Below are 17,861 nucleotides of genomic sequence, written 5' to 3' on the forward strand. Positions count from 1 at the left end.
GGGAGTGGACTGGACAGCTGTTAAAAATCACCCCAAGGGTCGTGTTAAGGGCTGTGAATATCTAATGTGCCTGACTTATCAACAAAAATGAAGCTACATCAAGTTAATGCTAGGTAGATATCTGGATGTTAGGAGACAATGGTTCACTTAACTCAGTAAGAAAAGCCCCAGGGCTTTACCAAGAGTCTTCTATGTAACCACATTCTGACGTATGGCTTTGCTGTTGGTAATCTACTGTAAACTGAAAACGGATTATTTGTATACATATATACATGTGAAGATGTTCATCACAGCATTATTTAAAATAATTTAAAGCAGCCAATATCTCAAACAAGTGGGGAAAAATGTGTAATGGAATGCTGGAGAATCTAAAATCATGTATTTTCTAATTATGTGCCTTAAAAAAATGGACACATGCTTATGACATTCAATGGGAAAAAAAACCAGGTATCAAAGTGTAAATGCAATACAACTTCAACTAGGCTTTTAAAAAGGCATAAACTAAGAACCAGGACCAAAAGGAGAAATGCCAGGGCATAAATAAACAATAATACTATACTCTTGTTCAACAAAATGCAGATTTACAATCCAATGTAATTTGGAACCAAATTATGATCAATAAATAAAGTAGGTCTCAAACACTTTTATGAGTTGCCTTCTTTGAAAACATGCTGTAAGTCAAAAATCTAATTTGATTTTTCCAAGAGAAATGTCATCTGAGGGGCATATGACCAACCTTTATTTATATCACCATAAATCGCACAGTTCATCAACTGGGACCTTTTAACTCTCCATATAAAGCCAAATAAATAGAAGAGAATAATAGAACAGAAAAATTCCATACAGTTTTCATTAAATATACTACAACCAATGGAATCTACTGTATGAAGTTCCTATTTAATTCTCTCACTGAACTTACTACTGCAAATCAGAGGTGATCACTAGGACGTACGATTCAGAGAGAATTTATTTGTTTATTTAGACCAGCATTCTGAGGAGACGTTTGAGAAGATCTATCATCTATCACTTGACTTCTTAGAAATACTGACTCGGGACATCTAGTCCCTTCTTTTTCTCACTTCTCAGCAGGTGGAGGTACAGAACTCTAACCGTCCATCTGTCTCAATGTGACGCTCCTTCCTCGCTCAGCTGTTTCACCAGCTTTTGTCACCTCATCCTGAAGGCGTGGAGGTGACACGGAGGTGACACCTTTCAAAAGGTAAGGACCCCCCTTCACTTCCACTGAATATTCTGTCCTTTGATCTCTTCCTGTGTCTCCACTTCGTAATGGTAAAGACGCTTCAAAGCTTTTTGGCTGAATTGCAATCAAACTCAAGAGTACAAAGCCTTTGCAGGCAAACAAAATCAAATACCTCTCTGCCTGAGCTGTAAATCCCAAATGTCACTTTGTCAAAGGGGTGGGTCGTAGCAGGCGCCCTGAGCGCTGCTTTTCCCCGTAATGGTCATTTTAGGAAATTCTTAAGGAAGACACGTGAGGTATGATTCTAAAGGAATGAGGCAGATAGATCTTTTCCCCATGAATATATACAGGAACCTTTATGCCCAAATACCTGCCCTCTTTCAGAGCTATCCTTTTTTTATCACAAGACATACAGAGTGTTTCTGATGACAGTTTATAGCCTGGTAAGAAAATCAGTTTTGTTATTTCCTGCTGGGGCTGCTTCCGCTCCCTCAGAGACAGGTCATTTATGCTGGCTGTCCTGAAGCTTTGTGAGGCAGACCCTGGGCTCCTGGGCCAGGCTGATGCTGGAGGCCTTCTGTGCCTCGGAGAGCAGACGGACCAAGTTTATTTGTGGGCTGCCCACCTGCTGTATGTGCGTATAATTGGCTGAGCATCAAAAACAAGAGTCAGGTCACCAGGAGTCAAAGCAGCCTATTCCGGTAAACATCTCAAAGTACCAATCCTGGTAAGGAGGGCAAAATACAGTGCTGGAATCCACATTTCCCCGAGGCTGATTCTCTCTGGACTAAATGCAACTCCTGAGCTCTAAGCGGGCATTTCCCAGTATGTGCTCCAAGGAACACAAGCTTAATGGATTATTAATAGTGTTCCCGAAAAAGGGGGCTTCATTGGTCCAGATGACTTGACAGCAAAACTTCCCAGAGCCCCTGACTACACTGGGGATTCTACAAGAAGCTACGGGACTGGAGTTTGCGTCTGTCTAGAGTTCCACTCTCCGGGGAAGCAACACCCCGGATATCACGTGAGACTCTGACTCCCCAGGCCGCTGCTACACAAGAGGAACTGTCAACCCTGCCGCTGAGCCCCAAGCATCCAAACAGAGAATAAATGAAGAAAGGCTCTTCACCCAGAACTAAGATTCCCTAAGTGTATCCACTTGGTCACACTTCTATTTCATGGCAATTTCTCTGTCATCTAATTAAATGCAAAGGGCCTTGAGCCTGAGATGTTGACACAGCCTCCCTCCCCCATTTAAAGAAATACAAAACGTCTGGTGAAGACACTGCTAAAAATAAATTTTGTCTAAAAGAGCTTCTTGGCTGGTCCTGGAGGGATAGTCAATGCTAACGACGTAATCACAACATTAAGGGCTGTTAACAGCCACGGAGAGAATTCTGGTTTCCTGGGATGGAGCACATGGGCTGGGTACCACCTGCCACCTTTCCTTTCAGCTGTATTTCTGTAAGTGGCACCACATTCACTTACCATCGGGGCAGAGATTCAGGAGTTATCTCTGTCAAGTTCTCCTCCACCTCTCACATCCAGCCCGCCCCTAAGTCCCACCAATCAGACCCCTGACTGTTTGTCCTCCTGTCTGCACTCACTGCCATGTCCCGTGCTTGACCCCTCTTCCCTTGTACCGATGGCCCCGTCATACTGAGACACACGTGGTCCCTAGAGGGGGGTCCTGCTTTTCCACACCTCCTCCGTGAACGCCTGCATACCCGGGCCTGAGCACCCCAGCCTCCCCTCTGTCCCCCCGTCCACCTGGGGGACTCCTCCTCCGCCCACAAGCCACCGGCTGCCTCTGCTCTCCCCCTCCCACCCGACACGTACTCTTTATCCCTACTGTGTGTCTGTGTTACTCCTTCACATAGCTCTTTCCAGCTATGCTTTAAGGCATTCCATTTTACTCATCTTTCCCCCCCATTCTCAATATTTGCACAGACTGACACATAGAAAATGCTCAGTGCTTCTGAACACAGGAAGGGATTTTAAAAAAGAATTTTAAAAAACTTAATCATAACGCAACCTTCAAACAACGTCTTGAACTCGGGCTTCTGGGGAGAGGAAGCATATGTGACAGGAAGGGACAAGACAGACCCCCAAAGAGCCCCGAAGAAGCAAATGTCCAGCCCCGTCTGTGTCCCTGGAAATGACAGTTTAAACATGTCTCCAGTAAAAGGACTTCTGTGGGTCCTACCTACGTACGGCCGTATCATGTCCTCAGACAGCGCAGGCATGACATGGGGGCTCTTAACAGCTCTTAAGGTTATGAATCCACTTTCCATGGTCACATGACTGTTTCGATGGCGGGAGGGAAGGGGGGTGAAGGAGCTGATGCCTGCTCTTGCTCACCGCACTGGGCGTGTGGCCCGTGTCTTGCCTTTTAGACCACGAAGCCTCCTTCTCCATCGTAGGGGTGGGACGGCTCACCACGATGGCTCATTATGTCCAGCCCCAAATAATCAAGCCCAGAGCTGCTTATTTCAATTCTGAAACTTCAATCCAGATTGCATTCTCTCTCATAATGGCAAAAAGGAAACACAATTCTTGATGCCTCTTAGTACACACTATGCTTTGTGCGTCTGGCTTCCAGGAGTGGTAACTGTTTACTGAAGATCAGTAAGAAATACCAAAAATTGACAGTCTTACCCAACAGTTTCAACTCCACACAGATACGGGGGAAGTACAAATCTCCCCCGTTTTTTATCTCCTTACATGGAGGGGAATGCCACCACTGCCGATGGCACCTGTTCTGAAATACAGGACACAACTTCAATTCTTCTTCTTCCTGGGCCTAGATTGGATCCTATACTAGTGGCAAAAAAAAGTGCTGCAGGGGACGCTGTCGAGTCAATTGACAAAAGTGGAATATGGATGGCAAAGTACTGTATCGACATTTTTTAAAACTACAGGCTGACTGAAAGGGGGAAAGACATGTTAATTTTCGTATATTAATAACAACTGCTAACCCTGGCAAATCACGCACAGCCCTCTCTCCCATCCAGATAACTTCTCATGCTCACAAGACCTCTAGGAAAAAAAAGGCATTTCTGCTTTCTACCAGACAGAAGCAGAGGCACACAAAGGTTAAGCAGACTGCCCTAGGATGCTGAAGACCACACACGGGACAGGTAAGCCCAGAAGTCACGCCCTGAACCCAGCTGGTGTGGGAAGCCTCCGGGCACCGTGACTAACTCCGGAACGTCTCACATGTGCACGCTGCTCACAGGCTTCCAGAGAGCCAGCACCACAGTGCTTTTCGTTAAGCTTCCAAATCAAGACAGCACAGAGTTAAGAGGCCCGCGGGATGTAAGACAGAAGCTGCGCTGGAAAGGAGGGGAAGCCTCGGAGACCCATCTCCAAGCGATGCAGGTGGGACATGCCCGGGTACCGTGGTAACAGGTGCATTTACGAGATGGACACCAAATGAAAACACAGCACAAGCAACTTCAGAAGCCAGGAGGGTGCTTTAGAATCGCTGTGCCTCCACCTCCCCCTCCTAGGAAGAGGGATCAGGAGGCCACTGGAGAAACCGGCTTCCAAAGGCCAGGTCTTTAGGAATCAGGTCTGTTTGGTGGACGGAGGGATACCTGTAGTTAGAGACACGGGAATACAAGACAGATCCTGACCTGTTTCCTTCTATTTCCAACTGAGAATTACTGGGCACCTTCTCCGCGTTACACCTGCGGTAGAGTAGAAAGAATACTAGAGTCAGAAGACCTGGGTCCGCATCCCAGCCCAGCTCCTTCCTCCGAGGTTGGGCGACCTGCGGTAATTCATCTCACACTCCGAGCCGCAGTCTCTGCACCCACCTGCCTTGCCCACCTCTGGGGGTTGTTGGAAAAAAATCACACAGGGTTATGTTTGGAACATCATTCTGAAAAAACAGAGTTCTCCAGAAATGGAGGGAAGAAAAAAAGATTTCCTCAGCTCTCTGGGGACGTTTGCTGCTTCTCCCAAACATGTAAGTGCCCGTTCCTCCGACCCCGTTTCCCTCACACGTGCTCCATCCATTGTCCTGGGAGCAGCGGGAGGCGGGCGGCACTGGCGGGCGGGGCGGGGCGCGGTCGCAGGAGGGCAGCTGTAGCCTGTCCACGTCCGGGGCCTCCGTTCTAACGTGGGGTGATACTTACCTCAGAAAAACGCTGTGAAAATTAAACAGGATACTGCACTTGGTTACAGCAGCCAGCAGCCTAACCTGGTTCCTGAACACCATCCAGGGGGCCGGCTCTGCTCCCCCGAGCCCTGCTCCTTGCCAGCCGACCGCCGAGTTAACGGCCTTCAGCTGGGAACGGTGCCAACCACTACGTGAGGTCTCCGGCCCCTCCACGGGCCTCGAGGGATGCTCCTTCAGCTGAGGATTTTGAAACCGCTCCACTGGTGTCCCTTTGTGTGGTGGCAGAGAAGGGGCTGGGAGGTGCCACGAGCCCCGGGAAGCCCCTCCGTCCCCTCTAGAGCTCACCCGACGCAGACTCGGCGCCTCTGGCACACACAGCCTGTGTCTGGCCACGGACTGATGCCTCCTCAGAGCCACTGCAGAGAGGACAAAGCGTAACCCCAGGGTGGCAGGGCGGAAGTGCAGGCTATATTGGCAATGTAGAGAATTTGCTGGAAGGACTGAAACAGTTGCACGTTGGGAAAAGAAGTTGGGCAGGTCCCAGGGCCAGGTTGTGGAAGGCTGTCTTTCCCCGGCAGAAGTCTGATCACCGCCGGGCAGGCAGTGAGAAGCTGCTGACAGTTCTGAAGTAACCACGGGACTGATGAGGTACCGGCCTCCGAGAACAGATGGGGAGGAGCAGACAGCAGGCCCCCGCCAGCAAAGACGGTGGGGCTGGGCGAGGCCAGTGTGTAGGGACATGGAAGCAGTGTGGCGCCCGGGAGAGACGCCCGTCAGGATGCTGAGGAGCCTCTGTCCATAAGGGCGCATGCGGAACAAGGCACAGACGTAGGAACAGTGTTTTCGCTACATGTTTGGGACCTTGGGGTGGTGATAGTATAAACCAAGGAGATACAGAAGCTGAAACAGACCGTGTTGTCTCACAATGCATCCTGGTGCAGGAAGAACCACTGGGACTGACCAGTTCGACGGCAGACATTTTACAGAATGTACCGCGAGTGACTTGGAGAAAGGTGGGCACGGTTCTATGATCTAAGACTGACTGAGAGGACAGTCCATCGGGGATGTGAGGCTCTGAAAAAAGGCAATTCGAGCAGAATAATTTCAAGTGATTCTGAGGAGTATGTGGGGACAGATCTATGTGGGTCAGCAATCTGACTGGCTCAGAAGGAAAACAGTACAAACAAAAAAGCGTATTAATTACTGGTATGGTGAGGGATAAACTGGGAAGTTCGGGATTAGCAGATACAGACGACTCTATACAGAACAGATAAACAACAAAGTCCTACTGCAGAGCACAGGGAACTAGATTCAACAGCTTCTAATAACCTATAATGAAAAAAAGTATGAAAAAGAATATATATAACTGAGTCACTATGCTGTACACCAGACGCTAACACAAACATTGTAAATCAACTATCCTTCAATAAAAAAAGAAAAAAATTAAAAATGGTATGTACCTGGCTTAAACCATGTACGTTACTAGACAGCATGAACACTGGTGTGATTAGTCCACCTGGGGTGGACATCTCAGGATGATGGTGATTGAGGGAAAGCCTTCAGCCAAGTAAGTACCTAGATACACTTCAGGTAAAGCACTTTGGAGAGAAAATCTTGGAAAAAGAATAGGCACCTTTTTAAAATAGGAGTCCATGTCTTATCGAATATTGGGCCTTCTATGTGGGCCTTCAAAACAGTAGCTTAGCCTTAGTCAAAATGAGGGAAGTGAGACAAATGACTTTTAATTTGTATACAGGAATTTGTGCGTAGGAATTACACAGGTGCACTTAGTCCTTAGGTTTGAGGTATCCCAAGTTCTTGGAAAGGAAGTATAAGATAATAGGGTGAAATCCTGGCGCTCTTTTCCCAGGCAAATGTAGTGATTATGATGTATTTTTTTCCCCTAAAAGGGACTGTAACCACAAGATGTCATCATATCTTTATCTAAATGGCTCCCGCGACCCCCCCACCCCACCCCGAGCCTGGCTGCCTGCCTGCTCAGGGCTCTCGGGAATGTCCTTCCTGGACTGTCTCCTCCACCTCGTGGCAACTGAGTGGAGGCAAGTACCTTCAGCTTTTTTTCCCTCTGGTCCTCAGGAGTGAAAATAAGGAGGGAACGCCATCAATATTGCCAGGATCAATGAATGATTTCCTACAATGTGGGGAAAGCTAAGATGCAGAACAAGCCTGGGCTTTCCACCATTCTCAGAGATGTCATCAGGGTTTATTAAATTGAGGGCTAAGAAGATGACAGTCTAGACTCGGGGAAGAGAGCAGGGCCTGAAGACCATTGGGGAGGAAGGAGCTGTGTGGTGGCCGCCCCAGCACCCCACTGTGTGCCAGGGCCAGACAGCACCTCCCACCTCCCCCGGGTCAGTCTGGACCTCCAGTCCAGGCCCTCTGCAGACAGCGAGGCCCATCCGCATGGAAGGCTCCTGCTACAGTCTTCAAACAGCTGTGAGAGGGGGACGAGGTGGCCACAATCTCCTCATATTGTGTTTCTAGATTCTTCAGGAATGTGAACAATGCTCAGATTTGAAAAGCAAGACATAATAAATGTTGGCTAAAAGCTACAGATAGGAGAGTCGATAGAGCGTATCAAGACATGTCAAATGAGTTCAAGTGTCCAGTTGCAAACTAATTACATCCTGAAAGAATGTGTAGATTGCTTCTGCTAATAATGTTTAAGAAATCACAGAGAACAGAAATGGAATCAGAAGACCAGAGGTAAGCAAATGTCCTACTTTCAAAGGGAGAAAGGAAACTTCAGAGGGCGATGCTTGATGTGGACCATCGGTAAAAAAGTAGAAGAGATTATTCAGATGCCACGGGGCTATTTAGAGAAGATAAATAACATCATTAAGTGCCAGTAGGAGGTCTCTTAGAAAAAGCCATGGCAAGCTAACCTCATTTCATTCTTTCAGCAGGGCATCTAGGAATTGATGGATTGGAGGGGCCAAAAAGATGGTCTATCTTGGTTTTAGCTTTTCTTGATAACCTTGAGAAAGGACAGATGAATGTGGGTGACAGGATAGCGTGGTTGTGTGAGTTCACGGACGGTTAGTCAGCTTTAAAGCTTAGTGGTGAGTAAATTCATGTCAACCTGAAGTGATTTTCAGGGGCATGTCACAGAGGACTTGTCCTTTGCCCTTTAGAAGGTTCTCAGCAATGGCTTATAGCAAATCTTCAGATGACAAAAACTCACAAAGACAACTAAATGTGTGTGTATTCTTTTTTAAAGGCATGAAAATTTACTGTATGTCACTAGATGAGAATGATGCGACCAAAATCAGATGGAATTAGACAGAACAAGAATCAGTAGCTCTAGGACCCTGGCAGCATTCCTGGGAGAAAAGGGCTGTATGTATATTCGGGGAGAGGGAGATTTTCAACAAGTCACACATCCAATGTGACTTCACTCTGAGTCTAGAGTGGTGGAAAAAGTTAACACACTCTTGAATTTTGGAAACAGAATTTTGGCTAACCACCTTGCAATCAGCCATCAGAATACCTTTGGAGTTCTGGGTGCCATGTTTTCAATGGGACACTAAGAAAGTAAAATGTGCCTAAGGAAGGCGACCAGGATGCTGAAAGTCCAGGAGTCACTCAGATAGCAAAGCGAGGTGTCTCAACCTGAAGGAGAAGGTCCTGAGTCAGCTACGTGTACAAATATTTGGAAGGACATTTCTTGGATTGAGAATGTACCGACTCTCTGAAGCTCAACTAGAACAAACAGCTACAAGTCAGAGGGCTGAGTTCACTTTAATATAGGAAATGCCTGTTGTGTTAAGAGCTGTCCTTTGGTGTTGTGAACTGCTTCCTAACACGGCGAGCTAGAGCTGGGCGTGGCTACACGGGGTTAGATGACGGTCTGTGGGAGGCGGTGCCGGGGGGGTACCCCTGGGCTCTAGGAAACTGGGCCAGGTAGAGCCAAAACCCCGTCTAACACTAAGGAGCCCCCCTAGCAGTCTCTCTCCTCACCCAGGCGACTGCGAGCCACGTCTCCAGTCTCGGAGTAGCTCCGCCAGACCCTGCTCCTGACCGTCTCGTCCTACCTCTCATCCCAGGGGCAGTTGTAAAGGGTGCAGAGCAAATCAGGATGAATCCCTTTGCAAAGAAATAGAGACTCTCAGGTCAAATATTACGTACACTGGAGGAGGTAATTTTAAAGGCTTTCTACACAAGCATATAAGTAAATACTGCCAATACTGCTTGACGTCAGGTTTTCTACTTGGGGAAATAAAATGGTGGGGGTGCTAACAGCAGACCAGTGCTACCTCTAGTTGTGACTGCTGCAGAAGGAGCTTGCATCTGGGGGCCTCACAGAGTTGCTGACTCGCTAGGGTCATATTTTTAAAAAGTATCCCCCTTAAAAAAATGAGGCCCGTGGGGAGGGGTTTAGCTTTTGGGGGAGGGGTTTAGCTCAGCGGTAGAGCGCCCTGCTTAGCATGCATGAGGTCCTGGGTTCAATCCCCAGTACCTCCATTAAAAATGAATAAACAAACAAACCTAATTCCCCCCCCCCCCAAAATAAGATAATCTTAAAAAAAATTTAAAAAAAAATTTTTTTTAAATGAGGCCTGGCACGGATCACCAAGACAACAAATAGATGCTTAAATTATCCTAGTTCTTTATAAAAAATAAAGGTACATCTGTCCCAGAATCATGCAAGAACTCTGAACAACAACAAAAATGTCTCATGAGAGCTAATTAATTCTCATATATCAGTTAAATACAGATGTCAGTTCTTATTTAATACGCTGAGAATCTACACGACTGTCAGAGTCCCAACATTTGACTGAGGTGATGGGAGGAAGGCTGGCCCAGGTGGTATTTCTTTCATAGGTAGGTTGAGTTACTGTATTAGTAGCTGACTTTACTGGTGCAAAAATCTCAACACATGGAGAATACACTTCCCAGCAGCATTTTCTAAAACTAACCAAAAATATGATGATGTATCTAATTAAGGCCCTCCTAATTTGAGTGCCTCCTACTTGAGCACCAAATGTGGCAAGAGACAAAAAAAACATAAATAGATGAAGTGCTTTTTCTGGAGGATCACGAACATGAAATATACATGAAACATGCAGCGGAGGAGAATTTAGAACCTACCCCCTAAAACGGACCCAAGTGTGAGAGCTGATAGCCTGTGGGGCCTTATCAGGGTCCCTTTCAAGGAAAAGCGAAATCAATAAAGAGAACCAGAGAGAGGGTTGGGGGGGTGGGGGAGGAAGCTAGTCAATGTCTGCATGTTGAAATATTTAAATATCCTCTCCCTATAGTACAACCAAAGATGTGCTCAGTCATCAGTCCCCGTGAAAATGCATTTTCTGTTTTTGGAAATAAAAAGAAGAAAACCATACGAGCCAGGACATTTTCTTTACAGGGCTCGGAGCTCCATTCACCCACCTGATTTGCTATAAATAGTCTGAAAGGCTGATTATTAATAATTTAACTGTTCAAAAAGCTGGATTAACTCATCGAATCCTCCTAACGCCTCTAGAGACAGGTAGAGTAATCATTCCATTTTGTGGATGAGGAAACTGAGGGTCAGGGAGTTTAAGCAAACTGCCCAGCTGCCCCACGGGTAGCAAACTGCTGGAGTTAGGATTCAAATGCAGGTAGTTAAACCGAGAGAAGAACGTGTGCTCTCAACGACTGTGCTGTGCTTAGCTGAGGTTTAAGGGATGCAACTTCATACTACTCTGCATTTGGAGGTGGTTTCTAGACTGAGTCGTCAGCCTGCAGCTGCGTACATCAGGCAATCACAAACCTAAAAGGCTATGGAGCCAGCAGGTATTTGCAGGATGAGATGGGCCAGGTGTGAAAAACAGGATGACGAATGGCAGCTGACCCTCCAAACTGGAGGGAAGAGAACGTGCCATGGGGACAGTGGCCACCTAGAGCAGGACAACCCACTGGGGGGGCCCCTTCGACACTCCTATCGACTGTTACCTTAAGGAAAGCTGGGTAGGGTGCTGCCAGATTTTTAGGTTTTTCCAAAAAAGGAGGGGGGAAGGGAAAAAACCCTGATGTTTTACAGGAAATCTCTCCAGGTTTATGTGTTTGCCTTAAAAAAAAAAAAGAAAGAAAAAGAAAGATGAAATAAAACAACCTGTTGGCAGTATGTGGTCCTCCGGCTGGTGACTTCTTTTACACCATTAAAGGAGGAGATAGCCATCACCTGGATTAAAAGGCCTCGCTTCTAAACCTCCAAGGACTTTCTTGGCTCTTCTCGGTGTGACAGTGGCCCTAGACTCACTCAGCAGGTAATGAACACAGAGCCTGTTACATATCAAGGCACACCTGGTCAAAGCAACGGACGATTCTCTCTCCTGAGACACAGGCAGAAAAAGTTAAGAGTTATGTGCAGAGTGATACTCTCTGCTGATTTTTCTTTACACCAGGGGCTCATAAACTAAGGTATAATTGTCCAAGCTGGCTTCCTGGAAACTACCCCTGCCTCCAGCAAATCCACCAGCATGGCTGGGGAGGAACAGAAACTCGACAGAATTACGATTCTTGGTTTACAGGAAGTTTGCACATTCATCTCGGCAAAGAATGACTTCATGGCCAAATTTTCTTTCCTGGATTACTGTCACTCCCCTGTGTCAATGAATAGCTTATCCACACCTGATGTAGGGCTAGGCTACCCTTTGTGGCCACTACAGAGTTCTCAAAGAGGTGCACTTTAAAAAAAAAAAAAAAAGGAAAACAGTGAAAATCGTAAGCAGAGAACCTAAGAGACATGGTAGGTAAAGAGGAGTAAGAAATTCTGACTCTCTCACACACAGATGCTCCAGGGTCCCCGTTTCACTATTTCTGAAAACTCCTTATAGAAAATATAAGAAAGATTTATCAATAAAACCCCATGGTTTAAAGCCTCTTGCTTTTTATACTACTTAATCTTTATAATGAGGTTTGCTTCCTCATATAAAACAAGCAGTAAAGTTACAATGAAAAACTAAAACCACAACTTAAGTAATTCATTGTAAAGAACGCCAGGTACAATACCAGCTAACGTCAAAAACTGGGGGTAACTCAAAACTGATTCATACGACTTTGTAATTTACAGAAATAAAACGTGCTTTTTCTATCAATTTTCAATTGAAATGAGATGTCATCTTCTTACTATTAAAACTGCATCCCATGATTACTGAGTAGAAACCAAATCAACTGACCAAAACGTAGCCTAACCAGTTTATCTACTCTGGACGGCTGTCTGACACCCTAAAACATCTCTACTTTGGTTTTCCAAGAATTGTTCATTGTTTACCATGGTCTGGGGATAGTGTCGGGTACCGATTTCTCAGAGATCACGTTCGAAGTCCCGCGCACAGGAGGCGCAGCTGCTGCACCGCCCTCGGTCTATGAAGGGTTATCGGGGAGAAGGAGGGGCTCCAACCGGTGCTCACAAAGGCAGTGCCCCGGGACGGAAGAAGGGACGGTATTCTTGATGGAAGCGTCTGTTTGTTTTAAAACTAAGTCGTAGCATGAAATATTTACCTTGAATATGCTAGGACCCTTTTCCCCCTCTAACAACTCAACCCAAAAGTGTTATTTCATTCTCTCACTCCAATCCTTCCAAATAAATGTTGGTATTTCACAAATCCTAAAGAATCCTTCTCCAATTGGATTTTTTTTTAAATTTTGTCATCTAAACTCCTATTCCAAATAGCTTAAATGACACCTCATAAAACATTCCACAAAACAGCAAGAACAGCCTCTCTGAACGCAGTAAAAGTTTACTGGCACCTTTGGAGCAAAAACCCATGAAACAGGAAGTAGAAAGGGTCTGCGCACCCCACGCACACCTTAATAAATCTTGCCCTGTAGACGGGGTCGCCTGCAGGCTTGGTGAAGAGGCTGGAGGTGAAGGAATGAAGCACTCACCTGTCTTTGTAGTTTATCACAGTATCGATGATGGCGTTCATCTGCTTTGTCAGTTTGGGGGGATTTGGTGATAGTTTCTCAGCTGGAGGGCGACCTCTCCTCTTCTTAGCCTTTTCCACATCTTCTTTTGCAGGGTCTTTATCCACATTTCTTCGTCTTTTTCGCTTCTTAAGCCGTACTTCCTCTTCCATTTCTTCCAAATTGCCGTCTTCGATGGCCTGTTCATAGGGAACAAAGGCGAAAAATTCAGGACAAGAGAATATACATATTATATATATATATATATATAAAAACCCAAACAATTTGGATAATTAGACTAAAATGAAACTAACAACAACAACAACAAAAAGCAAAAGTTAAGGGTAATCAGTGGAGTACAAAGAAAAATAGAAGACCACCATATCAGATCAATGCATCTTTAACCCAAGTCTATTTCATGAGCAAAACACCTTGAAGGCCCAAAACACCTATAGCAAAGCATATGACAAATATGAAAATATCTATACATTTAAGTGCCTGAAGATAACTAAAACCAAATGAAATTTTAGCTCAATATAAGGAAAAGACTTTTATTGTCTGACTACTGAAAGAAGAGTAAAAGGTAAACCAAAAAAAGGGGTGAGGGATGAAAAAAATTTCCCTAAGACTATATCCTTACAATCAAAAAAGCTTTGACCTTTTCTTCTGTGAGGTTTTACATCAATTTATTCATGATTCACAACATAAATCAAAATCCCAACCAGATTTCGTTCTAACGGAGCAATTAGTAAACAAGGAAATGGGAAGTACAGAGCCCCATTCCTGGGTAAACGCACTTCAATCACCCGATAAAGAACACACAGGCACTCACAAACAAAAAACACTTTTTTCCAATTACCTGCAAATGCTTGCTTTAAACCAGAGCCAGCAGCACTAATGCAGAGAGATAATAAAATAGCTATAAAAACAACCCGATATAAAAAGAAACCTGTTCACAAATGGCTAAACGATCCCTGTGACAGACCCAGAAGTTTAAACTTTTTCCCCCCTAATCTCAAAACTTAAGAAAAAGAAAGGGAAAAACAAAACTGCAAAGAAAAGAAAAGAAAGCAACACAATAGTTAAGAGAAAATGTGACCATGGAAAAGAAAAAAAAAATTTTTTTTAACCTGTAAATTACATTTCAAGATCGGTTTCTCACACAAAATAACTGATGTTGTTATTTGTCCCTGCTGCCTCTCAATATTGCCTCCAGTATGCAGATGCTAATCAATCCTTTCTCGAAGCTCAAAGAGCTCTAATCATACGGCAATTACCTTCATTTCTCCACAGCACCAAACATGGCTAATATTTATGATCATGTGAGTATAACAATCAATATAAAGAGTGATTACAGCTCAGACATAATTTCTTTCACTTGGGTACAATGCCTCCTGAAAAAGAAAGGTTTTGTGAAGAAAACCTGGTGCAGAACACAGAACAACCTGGCATGTTAAAAATGCCAGTGGGAATTAAAAGAAAAATATGTTTTCTATGCATCTTCCAATGTGCAAACCCACAGAAGCAACATGCACACACACAGAATCCTCAGGGACAGTCTGAGCCTAGGCCTTAATAATCAAAAGACAATTTCCATCACGATCCTACTGTGTTCAGATAACCACTATGAAGGAGGCGAGGTCTGATGAGTTATGAGGAAAAAGAAGAAGAAGAAAAAAAAAAGCTCCACATTATTTCATTAATATTCATTTGCCTAAAAAGCAGGACACCCACTATACAGCTAAACACACTGCAGCTAAAGCGAAGGTTAAGAAAAGGAAATTGTCCCGCAAATCTTGGAGGCAGAACATGCTAATAATAAATACAGCATGCAAGGCTGTCAACAGTTAATGGTATTGCTCTCCTCAAGCACCCAGTACACACAGAAATACGGAGAACACCGGCTTCTGATGTGTTACACACCTACACATGCCTGGGATGTAGTGCTACTGAATCTTCAAGACGGCAACGAAAAAGGATATTTACCTTACCACTATCAGCAGGCCGGCTATCGGAAACCACAGTTAGTGGGGATAAAATTAACAAGCCAGCAAAGCAGCGAGCTGCTAGTCTCTTCATCAGCTGATCAGGAAAAAAAAGAGAGCTGGGGAAAGGCTATGTTTTCATATACAAGTAATTTTATTTTACTGAAAATTTAATACTGAAAGGATTGTGGATACTCAAATCTGCTGTTTCATTCTACCTACTACAAGGCCCGAAGCCTTCCTCCTTCAGCCTGTTTTAATATTGACAACTACTTATCATATTTTTTCCCCCCTTATTATTCCAGGCAGCAGAATTAGAGATTTTAGCTCAGGTGGTTCCTGATTCTTACTCGCATTTTAACAATTAAGCCAATAAGAAAACAAATTAATATTCAAATTTCCTGTAAAATCGTAAAACAAGGTATGCTTCTTTTTTGTATTTTAAAGCTCATTTGAGTGCTTTAAAAAAAAAAAGTCTGCATGGTTCTGGAGCAGCCTAAGATGATTTTTGTTTTTTGAATAGAATTTTGTTTTCATTAAATGCATGTAAGCAAAAGCAATGTGCATGTTCCCAAGTTCAAATATTTTAATACGATAATGTTATTCTCTTTAAACAAAATCCCGAACAACTGTGACACTTCACTTTCAGTTTCATGCTGTAAAATTTTTCACTGTTTTTCTTTTCTGTGGGGTAAATGAAGAGGGGGGAAGTTGTGAAAAGGTATTTCTACTCTTCCCCCCTCCTTAATTTTGCAACAAAAGGAACAAAGCATAAGCTTGTGATATTTGGACTTTTAAATCTCTAAATCTGTGAGTGCCTAAGGAGTGAAAACAGATTCAACAGCAAAAAGAACTAGTGAAACAATTTTTATTCCACTGCTAATACGTGCAGATTCTTATTAAATTTAGGTTTTGGAATGACGAGGAAAACACCAAGTACTGACCATTATTCCCCTTAAATTAAGGTTTTATGCAGGAATGCAGAGAGCTACAAAACGTCTCCCCTCCTCCCCAAAGACCCCCAAACACATCCATATGCAGTGCTTTATGGTCAGGGATTTCTAAGGGTCTTTTTCTAATGGAAATCAATTCACTAAATATTTCCCAGTGCTTTTCCCACTTAGACGGGGGGAGTAAGATTACTCCTGCCTGCAAGGAAAATTATTCACGGAAAATTTATAACTGTTCGGCTCTTTAAAAAATTATTTATTAAACTGGCTTCACTGATACCACTCAGGGCTAGGGGCGAGTGATACACGCACAAAACTTGCTACACAATGCTCAAGTACTACCCCAAAAAGAATTCCCTTCCAAACCTTTTACCAGCACAATAATGAAATAAATCACAGAAGCAAACCCCCAGTTTCCGATTGGTGACGTGTTGCGCAAGAGTGCGAACCCTAATTCAACATACAGACGGCTCCCATGCTGAACTGCCTCTAGATTTAATGAAGTGAATAGGAAGGAAGTCGGGGGGAAAAAAAGTGTACAAATAAGAAATTAACACTTTCCTTCCCTACCCAAACGGTGAGACAACTACAGTGAAGTTTGGTGAGGCACTTCTTTCCTTAAAGGCACACTGCACCCGTTTGGCTCCCGATGTCACTAAAAAAACAAAACAAAACAAAACCCAAACCCAAACCCAAAACCCTTCTGGTGGCAAAAATTCCCAGCCAAGTTAAAACAGTTAAGCATATTTCAGCCTGCGTTTTTCCTGAATGAAGCTGGGAATTACTCCTTCCTCCACTGGATGGCAACCTTCTCCCCCCCCCCCCACCTTCTTTCTCTTTCCTTTTTTTTTTTTTTTTTTAAAGAATACATGATCATGGCACAGGATGTGCAAGAATGAGATGCAGAGTGGCTCTTTCCCCAGTTCGTAAAGAAAGCAGCATGTTGGTTCTGATAACAAAAGGCAGGAGAGGGTCCTGCAGGATTAGCTGTTTTCAAGGAAACACTTTGCAGCTTGCGAAGCACATGGCAGACCCAGGGATCAGCTGCACGTGGGTCCAGCCGTGCCCCTCTCTGTCATCCTGACACACGCTATGGCTTTCAGTGGAAGACGGGCAGTCCAGAAACTGGGCATTATCTTGCTCTTCTCAGCCCGTGGTGCAGTGAGGTGCTACTATATGCATAATTTCACAACAGCACGCAGCAGCGGCAGCGGCAGCGGCAGCGGCAGCGGCAGCAGCAGCAGCAGCAGCAGCAGCAGCAGCAGCAGCAAGGATCCATGACGATGAATAGGTAAACAGGAACCAGCAAACAAAAGCCACAGCCAACTCCAGGCACATTGTTTCGCTGCGGTTGTCTTTTCCACTCAGCATCTCCAAGTCCCCCAAGCAGGGTGGCACAGCCCTTACAGTGGAACAGACCATCTTAAGAAAAACTGAAAGGAGCAATTCAAAAGGAGTCTAGACAACGCAGGGGAAATTTCTTGGATATGAAATGGGAAATCCAGCATTTTAATATTTAAGGCTGATGTTTAAATATCACGTTTCTGTCCCCTGGCAAGGTCTCACACTCTCTTTCTCTGGGGTCCTCCTCCCTTAAGACTGTAATTGGATTCCAGAAGAGGACCTTAGGATGCACCTAGGGGTGGGGGTGAGGAGTTACAGAATTGAGGGCTAAGCAGGAAGCAGTG

The 17,861-nt window shown here is 44.6% G+C and overlaps 1 protein-coding gene across 5 annotated transcripts in view; it reads right to left on the reverse strand.

Moving 5' to 3' along the window:
* Positions 1-4,658: 4,658 nt before the first annotated feature.
* The window catches only part of SMARCA2 (SWI/SNF related, matrix associated, actin dependent regulator of chromatin, subfamily a, member 2), a 137,382-nt gene continuing 124,179 nt past the window's right edge, over positions 4,659-17,861 (reverse strand). For all 5 annotated transcript variants that reach the window (XM_032477764.1, XM_032477765.1, XM_032477766.1 and 2 more), the window contains exons 28-29: positions 13,221-13,438; positions 4,659-4,893 (exon numbers count right to left, since the gene is read on the reverse strand). In XM_032477764.1, coding sequence (XP_032333655.1) covers positions 4,710-4,893; positions 13,221-13,438 — 402 coding nt within the window. In that variant the 3' untranslated portion in view covers positions 4,659-4,709. The remainder of the gene's footprint in view (positions 4,894-13,220; positions 13,439-17,861) is intronic.

Source organism: Camelus ferus, chromosome 4 (assembly GCF_009834535.1).
Source record: "Camelus ferus isolate YT-003-E chromosome 4, BCGSAC_Cfer_1.0, whole genome shotgun sequence".
Classification (NCBI taxonomy): Eukaryota; Metazoa; Chordata; class Mammalia; order Artiodactyla; family Camelidae; genus Camelus; species Camelus ferus.